At 55.6% G+C, this 17,993-nt stretch overlaps 2 protein-coding genes across 5 annotated transcripts in view; both read right to left on the reverse strand.

Annotated features, from left to right (window-relative positions):
• Positions 1-8,154: 8,154 nt before the first annotated feature.
• On the reverse strand, positions 8,155-10,904 carry OLFML3 (olfactomedin like 3). The gene is made up of 3 exons (XM_045816749.1): positions 10,717-10,904; positions 9,820-10,105; positions 8,155-9,430 (listed from the first exon to the last, which is right to left on the reverse strand). Exons 1-3 carry the CDS (start codon positions 10,828-10,830, stop codon positions 8,610-8,612), a joined length of 1,221 nt encoding a protein of 406 aa, XP_045672705.1. The 5' UTR covers positions 10,831-10,904; the 3' UTR covers positions 8,155-8,609.
• Positions 10,905-13,101: 2,197 nt separating this feature from the next.
• HIPK1 (homeodomain interacting protein kinase 1) overlaps positions 13,102-17,993 on the reverse strand; it is a 52,590-nt gene continuing 47,698 nt past the window's right edge. For 3 of the 4 annotated variants that reach the window (XM_045861706.1, XM_045861705.1, XM_045861708.1), the window contains one exon: positions 13,102-17,827. In XM_045861706.1, the coding sequence (XP_045717662.1) occupies positions 17,339-17,827 (489 nt within the window). In that variant the 3' untranslated portion in view covers positions 13,102-17,338. The remainder of the gene's footprint in view (positions 17,828-17,993) is intronic. The other variant, XM_045861707.1, reaches the window with a different exon arrangement.

Raw genomic sequence — 17,993 nt, forward strand, 5'->3', positions numbered from 1 at the left:
CTGTGAGGGGATGTTAACATTGTTGCCCTCTTACAGACCGAAATAGATCACATGGGCAGAAAAGACCTGACCTACAACTTGAACCTCAGCTCCCTGTTCCGGGCCCTTCCATGGCACCGTCCTCAGTGACTGGGTAAGCCAGGGGGATCCTTTCCAGACCACAGATTAATTCGGGGTGGAGCCAAAGCGGGCTCACAGTTGATCAGAAGGAAAACAATGCAATAATTAATAAACAAGAATAGGAGAATACACTGTGTCTTGTGTACTCACCACTGTAAACCTACTTTGGCCCCACCCTGTAAGAGTGTCGAACCACCTCACCGACCCTCATAAAAAAACCCACAGAACAGAAACCACAATTTATGGCTGACCATTCATCTGCAATTTACAGGCTTTCAGATGAATGCTGGAGTTGGGTTTAAGTGAGAGGAGGCCTATCTCAATTTTAAACCCAGTGAAACAACTAGCATTCCCTGTCTCCCCCTAACCTACTTAATTAATAAACTAGTGTTTCTAGTTGACAGCTTTAAAGCTTCCCTTAGATGTTTAAACAATACAGGACAGTAAAAACTATCTCATCTCCGTCAGGACGAAGGAGGGCTGGAGAGGCCAGAGGGAGGAGGAGAAGTGGATTTGCTAGGTCGTCACCGGGAATGACTGGGGACAATCGCATCTGTGCATGCTGGCTGGGCTGGGAGGCGGAAATGCTAAAGGAGCCAGGTCGCTGCGGGGAGAAGCCAGGGGCAGACACTATGGCGTCCTCTGCCACCGCCAGCATCGAAGGTGCACCCGGTCTCGGGGCAGGGCACAGCGAGGCGGAAAACACTTGCAGTCCTCGCGGGCCAGAGCACAGGGCATCGAGGCCTCTTCCGCTGAAAACAGGCTGTGCTTCTGGTCCGCCACGCTCCTTGGGACACCAATAAAGGTGCCTGGCATGCGTGTCAGCTTCACTGCTTTCGAGGCCCTTTCACTCTCGTTCTGCCCCAGCCCAGAGCGGGCAGTGGATTGGAGATGGTGACGCAGGTGTCTCAGAGTGGAGCCGAGGGCTCCAGGGAGAACTGACCGGTGGCGCTGAGAGAGGGGAGAGAAGACACGCCATGCAGAAAAGCACCATGGCCGGGCTCCACTCGGTCTCCCCTCAGTCTCCCCGGCTCTGAGGGCGTCAAGGCCGAGCAGCACAGCGTAGCAACTGATGGTGATAATTCTGGGTCATAAGAGAGGTTAAGTCATAGCGTGTCACTCCGAGCTGGTGACTCGACTCATCTGCCAAGTATCTATTGGACACTCAGCATGCACCGAGTCCGCCTGGATCCGGGGACAGGAAGGCAGAAGGCAGGGTCCTTGCCCTCGGAAGGCTCTCAGGCTTCAACTGTGAAATGAGGAGCCACACTCAAGGGCTCCTGAGATTCCTTCTTGGAGGACACGAAAAGCTTTATGCATCAGAGCTGGAACCCCGATGACCCTGTGAGTGGTAAGTCAGGTAGCGTAATCCTGTTCTGCAAAGAAGCGGAGGAGGGGCTCCGAGGGGCTGGCTCAAGGTCACACCGTCCACGAGGACCAGGGCCAGGACACCAAGCCACCGAAACGGAAGGGTCTTCTCGCTCCCTCCCTGGGTTCTTTCCGCTGTTTTCTTCCTCCAGAAGGGCGATGAGAATAGATGGAGACCAGCTCAGGCGTCGGACAGCTGCGAGGATTTACGGGTCTGAAACACAACACCCAGCAGCCCCGGAACAAAAATCATATGCAATTGGACGTAATAAATATCTCGAAGACCAAATGCATTCACCACGATGTCGAAGGATCTGTCAAAATCAACAGCGAGGTAAGTCCAAAAACTCACCAGTGAGGGCTCCTAGGGGCATGTGCTGAACAGCTCCAGCTGAAACACCTTTGAGACAGAAAGTGGTTAAGGAAAAAGGCAGTTTGGGAGCACTATGTGTTTTGTTTTTAAAGGGGTGGGGGGGGGGTGGAAAGCCAAAAACACACACGCGCACAGCTGGCAGAGTGGCCCAGGCACAGAGAAAGGGCAGAAGCATCCACACGACCCGCTCTCTTCCCTGACGGCCGCACCCGCTGGCGGAGAGCCCTCTGGGGGGAGCAGGCGCCGTGCTTCCCACAGACCATGCACAGATGGAGAGGAAAGGCAGCCGAGGAGCTACTGGGTCGAGACCGGTGGTTCATAACCCCAGAGATGGCCACCAGTGTAGTGTCCAATATAAGACATGATAAGCCACGGGCCTGGGAATGAGCATTTACGGAGCGCCTGGCCCCTCCACTCACAGGTCACTAGGGTGGGTAACACTCCCTGACACTCAGAGGGCTGATGCGCCCAGGACTGCGCAGCCGGCGAGGGGCGGAGCAAGGACCTGAGCTCCGCCCCAGTTCCGGGCTCCAGCTCTTCCCGCTCTTCCGCACAGCTGGCCCCGGTGCTTACAAGCTGCTGACCTTGGACAGGTCATTATTTTAATCCTCACCCAGGCTATGCGTACTGGTTTTAGAGAGAGAAAGGGAAGGGGGAGAGTGAGGGAAACATTGATTGGTTGCCTCCCCTTTACACCCCAACGGGGGGTCAAACCCACAACTTTCTGGTGCACGGGATGGCGCCAACCCCCTGAGCCGCCCGGCCAGGGCCCATCATTTCAGTCCCTGTAACCTCAGGCGCCTGAGGCCTGCCTGCCTGATGGCACCGCTGTGAAGACCAAAGGGGACAACATGCGCGCGCACCCTGCTATCTGAAAAGGCTTCCGCGAGCACGATGATATTAGTAACAATAACGGTATTTATGAAGCACCTACTATGTACCAGGCAGTGACCTTCCTGCTTTACAGGACTTACTGCACCTCACTTGCACAGCAGTCTGTGACCCTGGTACTATCTCCCGCATTTCACGGACGAAGAAACTGAGGCTCACCGCGGTGACCGGCTCACTCGGGAGCGGCGGGGTGGGAGCGGGAAGGGGTTGACTGCTCCAGAACCCTGGCTTCGCGAACCGGACGCTGAGCCACAGAGGCCCTCCCGGTACCTTCTGCGGCGGTGCTGCCTTCCTCCCCTGTGGCCGCAGGGTTGGAGGTGCTGGCCTCGTCTGAGACGTCCCCTCCGATGTCGGAGCGAGAGGCCGCGGCGGCGGGAGGAAGGCCAGCAGTTTCTGCTGTTGAAAGGAGACAGAGCAGTGCTCTCCGTTTTCACCTGCGGCTTGTCTGTGTCCAACCAAAGTGAAAAACGCCAGCACGCACACCCACTGCCGGCTGGCCACGTGCTGCGCCCGAGTGAGGCCCCGAGTGAGGCCCCGAGTGAGGGGACAAGTGCGCCCACAGGTCCCAGGTCCACAGCCTGACGGGGGCGGGGCACGGTGTGAGCATTTATGGGGCCCCGCGAAGGAGCCAGTCTCCGTGTCAGGCCCCGGGGACACAAGGATGAGCCGGACACAGCACTCGGGGGCGCGGGCTCCACCTGGGACGTGCGCGGGGCGGATCGGGCCCGCGGGAAGGACCCTGACCCTGCCGGGTGGGAGGGTGGGTGGCCGAGAAAGACTCCCCCGGGGAGTGGGGTTCCGGAGCGACCCACGACTGAACGCCGCTGAAGAGTCCACATATACCATCTCCAATTCTTACAGCACCACCCCCGTCGGGCGGGCGGATGCTGCTGCTGCTGCTGCTGCTTCACAGGTAAGACAGGGAGTAGCGAGGGGTCCCAGCAGGGAGCGGTGGCGGAGCCGGACTCCGAGCCCAGGCCTCCGACCCCACGACCCCACGCTCGCCAGGCTCACGGTCTGTGCGTTCCCACCTGTCAGACCGCCCCCCCCCGCCGAATGCCGTGCCGAGAAACTATACACCACGAAGGGAGGGAACGGGCGAGGGGAGGGGACCAGGCCGTCTGGGGGCGTCACGGAGGGGCGGGCGGGGCCTGAGCGAGCCCTGGCGAAACGACCCAGGTCAGGCCCACACGGGCAGGCAGGAATGCCCTTGGGAGTCGGGTCATTTGCCCAGCATTCCGGGGGACGGGTGAGGTTTTGGGTGAAGATGAGGCGTTACCTTTGGGTGGCAGGAAACAGAGACCCACTCATACTAATGTGAGCAAGGAAAAAAATCACCCAAGAAGAGGAGGTACAGTCGGCCCTTGAACAACACTGGTTTGATTGTGCGGGTTCAACTTTTCCCAGTCAGTCCCTACGCTGTTTTCAGTCTGCGGTTGGGAAGGGCTGAATACATGCATTGATCTACATCATATTTATTAAAGATTTTATTTATTTACTTTTAGAGAGAGGGGAAGGGAGGGAGAAGGAGACGGAGAGAAACATCTGTGTGTGAGAGATACATTGATCAGTTGCCTCTCACATGCCCCCGACTGGGGACCTGGCCCCACAACCAAGGTATGTGCCCTGCCTGGGAATTGAACCGGCGACCTTTTGGTTCACAGGCCAGCACTCAGTCCACCGAGCCACACCAGCCAGGGCTGATCGACACCATTTTATATAGGGAACTTGAGCCTCTGCATTTTTGGTATCCACGGGGGTCCTGGAACCAATACCACAGTGGATACTGAGGCACAATTTAAGTGTTGGGGGAGTCAAGAGTTGTATGTGGATCTTCTGCTGGGGCAGGGGCTGGGAGGTTTCGGCACCCCTACCCCCCATGTTGTTCAAGAGTCAACTGTGTTTATTTTCAGGACTCGAGCGTTGAGTAGGACACACAGGCTAGAACTGTGCTGTGGCCACAGGAGGAGTGGCTAGGGGCAGGACACACACAGCGGCCAGGACAAGCTGCCCTCTCACTCCTGCCTCCGCTTCTGACCCGCTCTGCCTCACCCCTTCCCGCTGCGCCTCACCCCGTCCCTCTGGGCCTCACCCCTTCCCGCTGCGCTCTGGCTTTCTCGGCCTCTCCGGGCAAAGCAGAAATGCTTCCCAGCACTTTCTCAGACCTAACAGCTCTGATCTGCGATTCCAAATCCCAGGACAGAGAATCTGATTTGTTCCCCTTGGGCCATGGAACTACGTCCGGGGCAGTGAGGGTGGCCACTCGCAGAGAAGTCGGTGGGGGGCTGCACAGACCCCAGAGAGACGTCCGACTGGAAGCATCGTCGGAGCCAGGCAGGCCCTGGACGGAGGGTCCTGAGAGGTCGGCGCTTTTCCTTCCGCACTCTGCCCTCTAATGCACCAGCTTTCACGTCTCTAATTCTTCTGCGGAGTTATTAAATCCATAAATAAAGATTTAATCTTTTAAGCTCTGCACTGTGAGAGCAGAAGTTAAAAGAGCAGGCAGAGGACAGCTTAGCAGCCTTGGTGGCCGGGGTGGCAGAGGAGGAAGCGTCCCGGCTGCCGCCGGGGCAGAGCAGCCAGGACAGGCGGCAGCCGCTGCTGGGGGCCAAGGGCAGAGGGACAGCCCCTGCCCTCTGGCTTCGGGGCCAGAACACGCCCCCTGGGCTGAGCCCACAGAGCTGGGACAGCCAGGGGCAGCCTGGGCAGCAGATCCTCGGGAACTGTCTGTCCCGAGGGCCGGGACACACACAAGCCAGGCGAGTCTCGGCAGCTCTGCAGCTGAGCTTGTTCTGACCCAAACCGGGCAGGGACGTGCAGCGCAGAGGAAGGGGTGCTCCCAGGAGCCCAGGGAAGGTGCGCCTCCATAAGGAAAGGGATTGAGCAGACCTGAGACTGGGGAGGACGGGGAGGGAAAGGGCTCCGGGTCCTGTCTAGCTCCGGGCCCCACCCCAGAGGAAGCGCAGACGGACAGCTGAATCAACAGCCCGGTCCTCGCCTCCCTGCTCCCTCCCTCCCCCCACCCAGGGGTCAGTCGACCTTGGCTCTGGTTCTGGATGAAAACGACCAGGCGAACACTTTGGTTTCTCTGGCAGGGAGATACTAAGACCAGCACCAGGGCGGCGGGGGGTCTTGAGAATAAAGAGGGGAGCCTGGAAGTCGGGGCAGGAGACGCTGAGGCCAGGGCCGGCGAGGAAGCCCTCGGAAGCCTTGGACGGGCAGGGAGGCGGCACCTGGACCAGTGATATGGGGGAGGCTGTCCCCCCAACAGCAGCCCCGCTTGCCTCCTGCGGCCGTGCCCGCATCCCCGGCATCCCTGCCGGCTGTCCTAGGGCCAGGCCTTGCGGGCAGGTGTGGGACTTCTCCTCGGGCTTTCAGCCCCTCCTCCCCGCACCAGAGCCTCTGCCCCCACTGCCTTTCCTTCCACCCAAACCAAAGGCCACGCTGTGTTTCTGCCAAGTGACGGGTGAGGAGGGTCTCAGGAGGGGAGGCGGTGAGGCCAGTGCCCACTGCTAGGACCCGGCTCCTGAGGCTGGCTCCTTGGGCAGCAGATAATTTAATTTAAGGAATTTGGGCAGTTCACTGGGTCTGTCCACACGGTTCCACTAACCTTCCAGAACGCTTCTAAAATAGCACTAGCTTTTGTACAGGAGCCAAAAAGGAGAAAAAAAAAGCAGGAAAAAAAAAGCAAAAAGAAATAAATGACAAGGCCCCAGAGATTTCTGCCCTTTCAGAAGCCTCAGAGAACTTTTGCAAAGAAATTGTAAGCCCAGAAGGAAAAAGAAAGGGGGAAAAAGCCTCCATTTCCCCTTCTCATGAGGAAGCAGGCAAAGGCTGAGGCCCCAAGGCCAGGCACGCAGGTGGGCGGCAGGTGGGCCCGCTCTCACGCTCACACCGGTGCCGCCGACACTCTTAGGGCTGCAGCGGTTCCTGCCCCGGGGTCGTCAGAAAGCCGGTCCTGACGTTTGCCAATGTGTGGAGGCAACTCCACCCTCTGGCAGCTTCCAGTCACTGACATACACAGTCACTGACATGCAGTCACGCCACGGCGTGGGGAGACTCCCGCCAGGTGCACCCACGCACAGCCACAGTGCTGCGTGGCCGCCCTGCTCATGGGGGCACCCCTGTCTCCGGGCTCCCCTGAGATCGGCCTCCCTCTCCCCCGCTGCAGCCCTCCCAGCGGTGCGCTGGGGCAGATGTTCGGTGGGCAGCCCCCTCTGCGGGCTGGCAGGCGGTGATTACGGCTGCCAGCCCCACATTAGGAGAGAATGGAATGGGCGCAAGCCCCTCCGCCTCAGGCTCCTACTGCCGTGCTCTCCCCCTCCTCACCACGGGGAGCAGCTCCGCCTGAGCAGGGAAGGCAGAGGCGGCTCGCTGGGGGCCCTGGCCCACCCACCCTATTCTGGGGGGTGGACAGGTGCACTGTGGGCAGAAGACCACGTTCCTCTCCCTCCCCCCTTGAGGTGAATCACCACGAGGACTCCCACGGTGGTCTGAGGTCCACTTCCCCACAACGCAGGGGGTCTGGTCCACCAGGCAGGCAGCCTTGCTCCCCCGGGCCCGGCAGGGGCGAAGCAGGGGCCGGCCTGGTACATTGCTCAACAGTTGACTCCTGGAGCCTGGAGTCCACAGCCCCGGGTTTTCCTCTTCCTGCCCCCTTCCCTCCCCAGATGCAAACCAGAGCCCGGGTACCGTCAAGAAAGGGTTAAGTTCCCAGGACTCCTGGAGGGACTTCTGCCAGGTTCCAGGCCCGGGGTGGGAAAGAGGGGAGGAGGAGGGTGGAGAGGGGGAGTGTGTTGGGAAACTGGTAGAACTAACATCTCAGACATGGTCACTGCCCCTCCACCCAAACCGCAGACGCTGTGGCAGCAGGAAAATCAGAGTTCAGACCAAGTCCGATTGTGCAACCCTGGGGGCCAGCCTGATGCTGGCGATGGGAGTGGGGTTCGGGGCTGGGGGCCGAGTGAGTCTCTCCTCTAGAGATGAGGCTGCCCGTTCTTACTGGAAGCACATGCGGTCCTCTGGCCTCCGCAGTAGACTTCCATGCGACTGAAACTCATTTTCTGGTTGAGAACCTCTGAGAATTGGAATTGGACACCCTGCCCCTGGGCCGTCTCGTGGCCGGAGGCACGGTGCCACTGGTGGCTCTGGGAGGGCTGCTGGGGAGGAAGGGGGTGTGGAGAAGTTTGCCCAGCCTCCTCCAGGGGCGCGATTCGGCTACTTCCCCCAGCGCCTCACAGTAAAATCTGTAACGAGAGAAGTTCCTTCTCCCGCAGCCAGGGAACCCAGCCAAGTCCCTAGTGTGGACTCCTCCGAAGGAGTGGGGGTGGGGTGGAGGAGGGAACAGAGGGTCATGGGGTGGAAACAGGACCCGAGGGTGACCCCAAACACACACAGGCGAGGAGCAGTGGGTTTTCCTTTTAATGCAAGACGTTTCAGTACAAAACGAGGTGGAGGAAGTCCCATTCTTGAGGACACTGAAGGGAGAGACGGCCGAGCGGAACGTCTCCCAGCCCTCTCTCCTCCAGCCCACACAGAGGCACGTACTCTGTGGCCTCTCACTGGGGTCACCCCCACACGAGGTCAGAGCTCTGGTTCTGGGTCATCTGTGGCCTGAAATTTGTGGACATGGGGCAGGAGAGAAGAGTGCACCCTTAGGGTTTCTTTCCCCCTTTAGCTCCAAAAGGACTCCTCACGATCCCACATGGAATGAAGAGGCCCTGGGAACGTGGCCTCCACTGGCTAGGAATACGAGATCTGAACTACGACTCGCGCACGTCGGGATGATGAGGACGGGAGATTCAGTGGGGCTACAACTGCACGGAGAGGAGAGAGACTCGTCAGAGAGGCGAGCTCCTCAGACTTCCTCCTCTTTGCTCCTCATCTCCAGCTTGTAGACGAGCTGGTAGCCGTCATCCCAGGCGTAGAGCTGGCGCTCGCGGGGGTTGTAGCGGAGGCTGGCGTGGGCGCCGTACCGGCGCGGGAAGTAAGGGAGGGCGGCCCTCTCCGGGGTCAGGGTGCCACTGGCATCGAAGGAGCACTGCACGCGGGCCCGGCTGGCAGGGCGGGTGTTGTAGACCACATACAGGGTGCCACAGATGACGAAGGCAGCCTCCGCGTTCTCCCTGGGACACGGCGTGTCCCACTGCTGCTCGGTGTCCAGCGTCTGCGGGTCTAACTTGGCCAAACACAGGTGCCTGTCGTCCTCCTGGGTGGCGTAGACCGCCCAGAGGCCCTCCTCGTCGGCGGCCAGGTCAATGTACGTGTGCGGCGTCAGCCCGTACGGGGGGACCAGGCCCTCGGCCGGGAACACCGAGCTGTCCACCACGGTGCGGTTGGCCAGGTGGAACTTGATGAGCTGCAGCGTGTTCTCCAGCCCGCCGCCCCCTCCGGGGCCCCCGGGCGGCCTCCGGGCGTAGTAAAGGAAGCCGCCGTAGACCAGCTGCCCCGTGCCGATCCAGGGGAAGGGGACCCGGATCCGGGACGCCTTCCGGGCCGCCATGGCAAGGGTGAAGTCGCGCAGCCTTGGGAAGACAAAGGCCGTGTCGTTCTGGGTCCCGTCTAACACGTAGATCTTCTCCGCCGGCCCCAGGGGGTCCTTGGTCCACAGGCCGGCTGGGCCGCCGAACCGCTTCAGGATCTTCATTGACCTCACCTGAGAGATTGTGTAGCCACAGTCTGGTGGGCGAGGAGAGAAGCACAGGACAAGGAAATGCAGGCAAGAGTCAGACGCCCAACCCCTCCACCCCCCGGGGGCGGCCACTGGAGGACAGCACACATTTGCCCATTGGAGGCATCCACTCTCATGGCGGACTGAGGGGAAAGGGCACCACAGGGGGCCTGGGCCCACGGCAACTCCCCTTCATGGACCTGTCACTGCAGAGCTGCCCTAAGGCAGATTCCAAAGACACAGCCGGAGCGGTCTGGGGCGAGGAGGAGGAGGAGGAGGAAGGGAGCAGTGGAGGGCAGTTCAGTGTGGCCTGCGGGGCTTCGATCCCTCCGTGCGGGCTGCTGCCCACGCAAGAGCACGGGTCTCCGAGTCGGGGGCCGGCTTTCAGATCGCTTACCTGTCACCATGTCATACTTCTCATTTCTTCTGCCCTTGCCTTTGGTCCCAGCGCCGTCCGCCACTCTCTCGCCAACGTCTTCACAGGGTAGAGCTGGGCTCTGCATCTCCAGATAGTCGACCTCTCGCTCCAGACGGTCCACTCTCCCCGCGATGGTGTCCGCCTCAGTTCGGAGGGCCTCCCGCTCCTTCTCGGCCACCTCGAGCAGCGGCAGCATCTTGTTCTTGAAGTCCCGCAGCTCAGCGGCATGCCGACTGCTCTGGTCCTGGCACTGGGCCAGCCGCTCCTGCAGGGAGGGGGCGGGAGGGGGGAGGGCTGCGGGCTTACAACTCCCAGGCAGGGAGAGGCCCAACCAGGGAGTCGGGAAAGGGGGAAAGCACACTCAGCTCGGCAGCATCGACCCCTTCTACCCCTGTAGAAAGGAAGCCAGACGTTCAGAGATGCTAAGTGTGCAGAAAGCCTGGCTCAGATTCACCCCGGCCCCTGCCCCTATGGTGTGTCCTCCAGCCTGCGTTCTCTGTGAGCCGGGCCACTGAGTCCCTGAGCCCCCAGGGTGGGGAGGGGTCTCTGCTCGGTTACACAATTCTCCTGGGATTAGGATGCTACAGACTTCAAAGGGTTAAAATGGCAGAAAGTTGTGTGGGAGCTTGCAACAACCGAACAGAATTCTCAGATGCATCCCCACCTCCTAGCTCTCCTTTCCACTCCGTGTCCCTCTGCTCTCTAATCCCTCCCCGGGTGGGGGCAGCACAAAGGTGTGAGTTGCTCTGTGTTTGTGGGGAAAGAGGATCTTCTTAGTGAAAGGCGGAGCTTTCTGTAGGTTTTTACAGAGCCCAATCTTCTCCCTAGATGCCTGATACCTGACAAACCGGGATAGAAGAGAAAGGAGTCTCTCACCTCTAAGGCAACTAGTCGGCGTTCCATGTACTCCACCAGGTGGTGCTGCTGCCCCCGAAGGGGTCCCCACAATGACAGAAGGAGCAGGATGAAGAGAGGAGAGCCGGGCCCCATGGCAGCGGGAGAGCGGGCAGGGGTAGGAGTGTGCAGTGGTGGGCCGGGGCCTCTTCGCCGGAGCCCGCGGGTTCGCGCTGGAGGCGGGGCGGGGGCGGGGCCTCGTCCTTCCGGACCTCTGGGTCTCTCTCACTCCTCTGGAATGCTTTCAGGCCCTTTACAGCCCCTGCCCCTCCTTCCTGCCTGGACTGATCAAACACAGATGGCCCCGCTGCAGAGCAGCCAGAAGCCTTAACCACCTCCAGCCTAGGCTGTGGGCTCCTCGGGAGAGGGGAAGGAGATGGAAACCCTGGGGCAGAGCCTCCTCCTGGGCGGCCACCCGGGAAAAGAAGCTGGGCCGGGGGGGCCCCGGAGAAAACAGCAAACTCTTCCCATGTCTCAGAAGGTTTCCAGCACTGACATAAGAAAGAACCTTCATTAATCCTTTCCCTTCCCAACAGTAACAGCACAGATTGTTTTTTGCCTTGTTCAGTGGAAGCTGGAAGCAGGGGAGATGAGGTTTGAGTGGGAAAGGTTTTGGGCGGGGTGGAAGCCTCAGTAGCCAATTGCACGACCTTCTCCCATAGCTCATTGGCGCCATCTAGTGCTAAACCTTAGGTATCATCTCAAGATTAATAGGGAAACCGAGGCTGACTTGAACTTCATGTGGAATTTTCCACAAAGCAAGCCAAGCATAGTGAATTTATAGGAATTTTTATCATTAAAATGCAGATTTCCCCACAGACTACCCAGTTGCTTATGGGGCAATCCCAATCTCTCTCTGGTCTAGCCTAAAAAGAAAATATAACAGGTCAAAAACGTCTTGGAAAACAACACAAAAACAAGTCACTGAGAAGTAAACTCTTGGTTGCCTGGAAGCCTGATTGACAGCAAAGCCTTACTAGATGGCTTTCCTTTGCCTGAAAGGTTCTAGGTATTGCCTTTTCTTAACTGGGGCATGTTCAGCAAGCTGACACTAATTTTACACTTATTTACTCAGGAAAAACATCGGAAAAATATGTGCAGTGTAAATCAAAATAAATATACTCTGGCTTCCCTACTAATGGGAAAGGACTCTTGATCATTTCTCTTGTTGTAGTTTAAAAGTGTTCCTAAATGTTTCTTATTTCTATATCCCAGCTAGGACTTCAGGAGCCCCAGACGCACTGCACTGGTGGCCACTGCGGGGTTTAACGTGGCCTGAAACACGTGTCCAAAGGAACCCAACGAAGGCAGCATTTAGTCGGAGACTTGCAATGCCTGACCCAGACCCATCTCTAATTCTTTATCTGGAGCAAGTTTACTCCCTTCAGAATCCAGAGAAATCTGACCGGAAATGCTCCTTCCCTAAAAAGGACTTTGCTTCTAACAGTGCAGCGTGAACAGAGGGAAGAGGAGCATCTTCTCGTGGTGAGCTTCGTTTTCATTCTGCTCCTTTAGGTGTTGGGTGGAACACGCTAGGAAACAACGTTTCATTCGCCTGTGTCAGACGTTTCCGCCTCTTGGGAAGGGCCAGACCCCAATGATCTCAAGTCAGGGGCCTGGAACCGTGTTCTCAGAAATGTTCCCTACCGATGCCGCCTCCTTTCTGTTGTGGGGTCTGCATGAAAAATACACTTGTCTTCAATATATAATTTGCCAAATAATGTTTGAGTGTATTTAGGTACTCCAAAGATGCCTTTTATTGATCCCCCTTCTACCCCCATAAGGAAATGCTGGGGACGGCTTTGTGTGGTTTGGGAGACTGTAGCCCCGAGTAAGGGCTTCCCTGTGTGAGTCTCCACTGGAATGCCATGAACGCAGGAGGCAGGCAGGCACCACCCGACACAACACTGAGGGTTCCCCCAGGCAGTCAGGCCTGAAATATCTACATTGCATCCTTTGAAGCTTGTTTTGCTTTGCTATGGCCCTGCCTCTGTAAACCCAGAGGTTTAAGTTCAAATCATAAGGAGTGAACTCCTTAGCCTAAGGATCCTCTGATGCCAGTGTGTCTAGCAGACCCTGACCTGAGGCAGATTTCTGTGTTTCTTCAACTGTCATCTATAAACAGTATCTGTTTATTGTAACCATAGAGCCCTTTGACATATATCCCTGTGCACGCCAATCTCAGTGAAAGCTGTTTCCGAGACTGGCTCGGGCTCGGGCATTCTCCCCTAGAGGGAACCGCCACCCCCTTCCCCGCGGGAACAACAGACCGTGTCGTGTCCGGGGTGACTTATCATCACCGACAGCGGCTGGGAGAGCGCCACGGGACGGGCATCCCACAACAAAAGTCAAAAACAGCCACGTGAATCAGAAAATTTACCCATTTTATTGATGCATCGCAATTGCTCTACATTTTACCATATTATATAGAAAATACTGAAAATACAAGCTACTTTGTAAAACCAAAGACAAACATTGAATCCAAAGATAAACTATGTTTTACACAATGGACCCTTTTCCCATAGTTAGTATTAAATTTTAAATATCTATTTATTTGTTAAAATGATTATTTTACATACTCCCTAAGTACATCTGCATTACAAACATAACTCAGTAATTCTCAGAAACTGCTTCTAGAGGCTTGTTGTAAAAGGAAGCGCACAACCAGAAAAGGGGAAAAGCAAAAAAAGTGTAAATCGCACACAATAACTAGCATATCAAATACATTTAATAAAGTTGGAATTCCATCGCAATATCAAGGATTCAAAGCAGAAATACTAACATTACATATAATGTACTGCTACATGTAGTGAGATTATTTTTCGAGCTGAATCAAAACCACACGTTATATAAGTTCAGCAACAAACAAGCATGTAGACATGCTGCACCATCCATCAGTTAAAAACAAAACCGGGAACAGGAAGCAGGCCTGGGCCGTATCTGTCACTGAGAGGCAATTTCATTTCCTAACTTAGAGCAAACCATCATAACCAGTGGGTTTTGCATAATAACGCTGACTACAACACCCGCTGCTGTGCTTGCCTGGCGAAGGGCAGCCAGGCGCAGCCCCCTCGGGGAGGGCTATGGAGGGCCCTTCAGAACGGTCTGAAATGCAGTTCTTGCTCCCGGGGCCAGCTCTCAGCTGAGCTCGGACGGTGGGATCCCCTCTTGGGAGCTAGTAAAAACTCGAGTGATCGGGGTCCTGACGAGCCTTGAGTGGCTGTTCTTCACATTCCCCTACTTGCTCTCTCACCCTGAAGGGCAGGAGCTGAAAATGCAACTCCTGAGAGGCCTTGGGGCCTTCACCTGGTCTGGGGCCAGGCCACCGTGGCCCAGGCCTGCTGCTCACTGAATCCCCAGGGCCTCTCCGGTCCTGCCAGGGCCAGACATGGCGAGCCCCAGGCGCAGAGTCCAGAGCCACACTGAGCACACGCACATTCAGCAGACACGGGTGGACTTTTGTCTTGGTAAATCCAAAATGCCAATTTTTAAACTAAGACTGAAAATCTCTAAAATCCCTAAAGCCACACAATGCTAGCAAGATGATTAAGGTAACAATAGAAGACCTTGGTATTGTCTTTTCCTCTGCGTCTTAAATGATGTATGTATCTATTGGATTGGGGACAGGAGTGGAGTGTTTTGTGGGTTTCCCCACCCCGCATCTCGTTTCTTGAAAAATGGCAATTCCTAACCCTTGCAGAGGGAAGATAAAGAACAAAAAAATGATTCCATTAGAAACTAGATCTGCCCTTGAGCAAGAAAATCAGAATGTGCTTGGCAAAAAGGAGACACGGAGATCACACGCGCTGACCAGAACACTGTGTAACACTAACGACAGAAACTATACTAACTGCGTGGGTGTCCTGACCAACACAGTGCTGAGAACACAACTCCATACGATTTAAAAACACACAGAAAACACCGACATGTTCCTGGGAGGCTGTACTGGCGGTCTGCCCCGTCCTGGAAGCCCTTGCTCCTTACAGTGAAGAACTCCAAATACCCTGACAGCTCCTTGGTGTTCGACCCGGTGCAGAGCTCGCTGACCGGCCCCCACGCAGTCTCCCAGCTCCATCCTGCACCTCCTTGGCACCATCTCCACGAAGAACCGGTCCTAGACTATCTCTCTGGTATGTCACTCTCGGTTCAGATGGAACACTGCATCTTAGATCAACCTTCTCCCCCCAAATCTTTTACGGGCAGGAACATCCCCATCCCCAGTACCCTCTACTTGACCCAGATCCATGCAGGAGCTGAGAGTACAAGGACGATTTCACAGTTGGAAGGGCCCCAAGAATATACTAGTTGTTAAGAAAGAAACCTCAAAAAGCCCAATGACTCAGCTGGCTCTGGTTCCTTCTTAATATTCTTCACCAGCTAAGAAACCTTTCTGTGAGTTCCCTGCCACAGCGGCATCACAACACTACCCCTGGCAGCACGGGGACACGGGAAGCAGTACGACAGGCTCTTTGGTATAGACACGTCTGTTACATGTTTTTTTTTGACAGGCAAGTATTTCACTAGGAATGTCAGCTATTTGCAGGAAGGACTGCCACATGGGGAAAGGGGGGGATCTCATTCTCAAAGTGATTGCACATACTTTTTAAAAAGTCGAAATGCCTAGTAAATCCTGGCTTGCCCCCACCCCCACCTGCTCCCCAGGCACTCACAGCAGCAGGGCAGCGACGCGCCATGAGAGCCTCTCGGGGACAACGGCTCTGGGAGAGCTCGGCTGCGACACCAAAACGCAAAGGAGGCAGAATGGTGGAGAAGGAGAAAAGCTGCTATTTCTGTTTTTCAACATCGGCAGGGAAGCTGAGAACAACGCACTGACACAACACGGCTACTCGTCCTGTTCTGACAAACCCCAGCGAACGGAGGAGGGCCCACCGGGCCTGCTGGTCCATCCTAAGGCGAGCTCACTGTAAACGCTATCACCACTACATTATCATATAAGGCACTACAATAAGGGAAGGAGGAGGAGGGAGGGAAGAGACACACACTGAACGACTCCTCACCAGACACACCTGTGCAAAACGATTCCAAGGGTCTCCTCCCCTCGCAGGCAGTGCCCCTGCTCACTCAGCACTACAGTAATATGCTCTAATATAATTGCAATTAGTTCACATACATTCCAACAAGTATCAGTTCCTTTTGGTTTAAATACAATGGAGACATCAGTGCCATCTCCGGGGTAACACTGGAGGGTCAGACACACACTAAATACACAATTCAGGTGTAATCACTACACATTTGATCACAAATAACATCTTGGGTTAGCAGGAAAAATTGCTTGTTATATTTTTCTAATCAATATGTACATATTTAATTATGCAAAATATTAAAACACCACCATTACAAAACTTCTAAAATATTTTTAAATTCAGTAATAAAATTTTAAAATATTTTTTGCAATTCCTACATGCACTTATTGTATAAGTCTTAATAAGAGAGCATTCAATTTGCTGCTGGCATACAAAGGAAGCTACTTTAAAGTATAAAAGCTATACACAATGTTCTCATCTGGTTTCAGATTCTTTAGCTTTCTCCCCAGATAAATCACAGAGAACAGAAGGGAGAGGGGAGGCGAGGAGAGAGAGAGGTGTGTTATTGAAAATTCATACTATACTAATCTTTAGGCAAAGCTCATTAATGCCAGTATCACATAATACAAAGAGATTTTTGCATATAATAAAACCACCACCACCACACAATAATAACCACCTGCATGGCTTTTCCATAATGAAATTTAAGCTGACCCAGAGTAGGACTTTTTAAAAAATAATTTTAAAAGAATGCATGGTGCTTCACTTAAAAAGAATACCTGGTGTTCTGTGTTTTCACGGCAGGAGCTCTCGCACGAAGTTAACCAGCAGGCGGAGAGCTGCCTTTTCAACACTACTTTGTAATAGATACAGGAGCGGCTGGAGAACCCCAACGATAACACAGAGCAGTATGCATTCCGCAGAAGTGACAACTGACCCTTGAGTATAATGTGACATGAGAACAAAGCTAAAACATTGTAAGTTTAAATAGCTCACAAACAAAAGTAAAATCTTGAGGAGAAATGCCTGATAGTAAAATGAGGACTTGTGAGAGCTATTCTTAAAGTAGGCAATTTTAAGTCTTGGTTCTTAAACAGCAAAAAGTACTGATTTTTCTTTTCTCACTTATTGCCAGGTTTCAAGTCCTTCCATCAGCATTTTCCCTCTGAACAGCAACTACGACAAAACGACGTTAAATAAAAAGGGGCTTCGCTTGTTTTTAAAAGCATTTATAGAAATAGAGAAAATATTTTTCGGAGGGTGACTTCAGAAGGATCCTCCTCCTTGGGAACGGCAGAAGAGGGGCACCTGAACTCTCCCGGACACCAAGCTGCAGTCGGAAGACAAAGGGTGACAAGGAGGGCGGACTGGGAGGCTACAGGGAGGCGGCCGACACCGACACAGGTTCCTGGAGAAAACCCTTCTGCTCCAGTGGCCCCTGCAGAGCAAGGTGCCGGCTGAGGAGTCTCCAGAGACAGTGAGGCAGAGGCTCTGGGAGCCCACAGCGAAGAGCTTGGAGCCAGGAGAGGTGGCTGTGGGGCTCCCCCTGGGCTCCCCAACTACAAGTAGGAATACTGGCTGATCTTGGTAGGGCTCAGTGGGTATCCAGTGTAGATGGCTGAGCCCCGGGACGACCCAATGTAGGACTGGGTGGCAAACTGGTGCTGATACTGAGCGGGGGCCACACTGGCAGAGGTGAGGAGGCTGGGCCCCACACTGACAGGGACCTGGTGCACCAGAGTGCTGGGGTGGGTGGTGTAGGCTGCGGCGTGCCGCGCGGAGCCCTGGGGGGAGAAGAGATGAGCAATGGAGCTGGTGGAGCCCAGCGCGGCAGCGGAGGTGGGGGCCGCGTATGTATACAGGTGAGGCTGGCTTGGCAAGTGAGCAGGGGCCGGGGCCAGGTGTGGGTGCCCCGTCGAGTGCAGTGGGCTGCCATGCTGGAAGGCGTAGGGGGCTTGGGAGAGCGGGGCCACAAACGCCTGCTGCCTGCGGGGGGCAGGGTTGCTGCTTCTCTCCTGCGGGGCTGGCGCTGATGACGACGGCTGGTTCTGGAAGGAGGAAGGAGGGCATCAGGAATCTCGCGGTCACTCCGGTCCGGAGCAGCCAAGGCCGAGCCGAGAGCTCAGGGTTGAACTCACACTGCTTCTGGGCAGCCCAGACCCTAACCCAGCCCAGGGGGCAGCACTGTGCTCTCAAGCACGACAGGGGTGGGGG

This window comes from Phyllostomus hastatus, unplaced genomic scaffold (assembly GCF_019186645.2).
Source record: "Phyllostomus hastatus isolate PE091 unplaced genomic scaffold, TTU_PhHast_1.1 phas_scaffold_216, whole genome shotgun sequence".
In the NCBI taxonomy this organism is placed as follows: domain Eukaryota; kingdom Metazoa; phylum Chordata; class Mammalia; order Chiroptera; family Phyllostomidae; genus Phyllostomus; species Phyllostomus hastatus.

Excerpts from the sequence above, each read along its gene's own strand:
- OLFML3 (XM_045816749.1), bottom strand. The coding sequence starts at position 10,830 with ATGGGGCCCGGCTCTCCTCTCTTCATCCTGCTCCTTCTGTCATTGTGG. Across the intron at positions 10,106-10,716 it reads GCCGACTAGTTGCCTTAGAG|GAGCGGCTGGCCCAGTGCCA; the intron begins GTGAGAGACTCC and ends CCCTCCCTGCAG. Across the intron at positions 9,431-9,819 it reads GAAGTATGACATGGTGACAG|ACTGTGGCTACACAATCTCT; the intron begins GTAAGCGATCTG and ends CTCGCCCACCAG.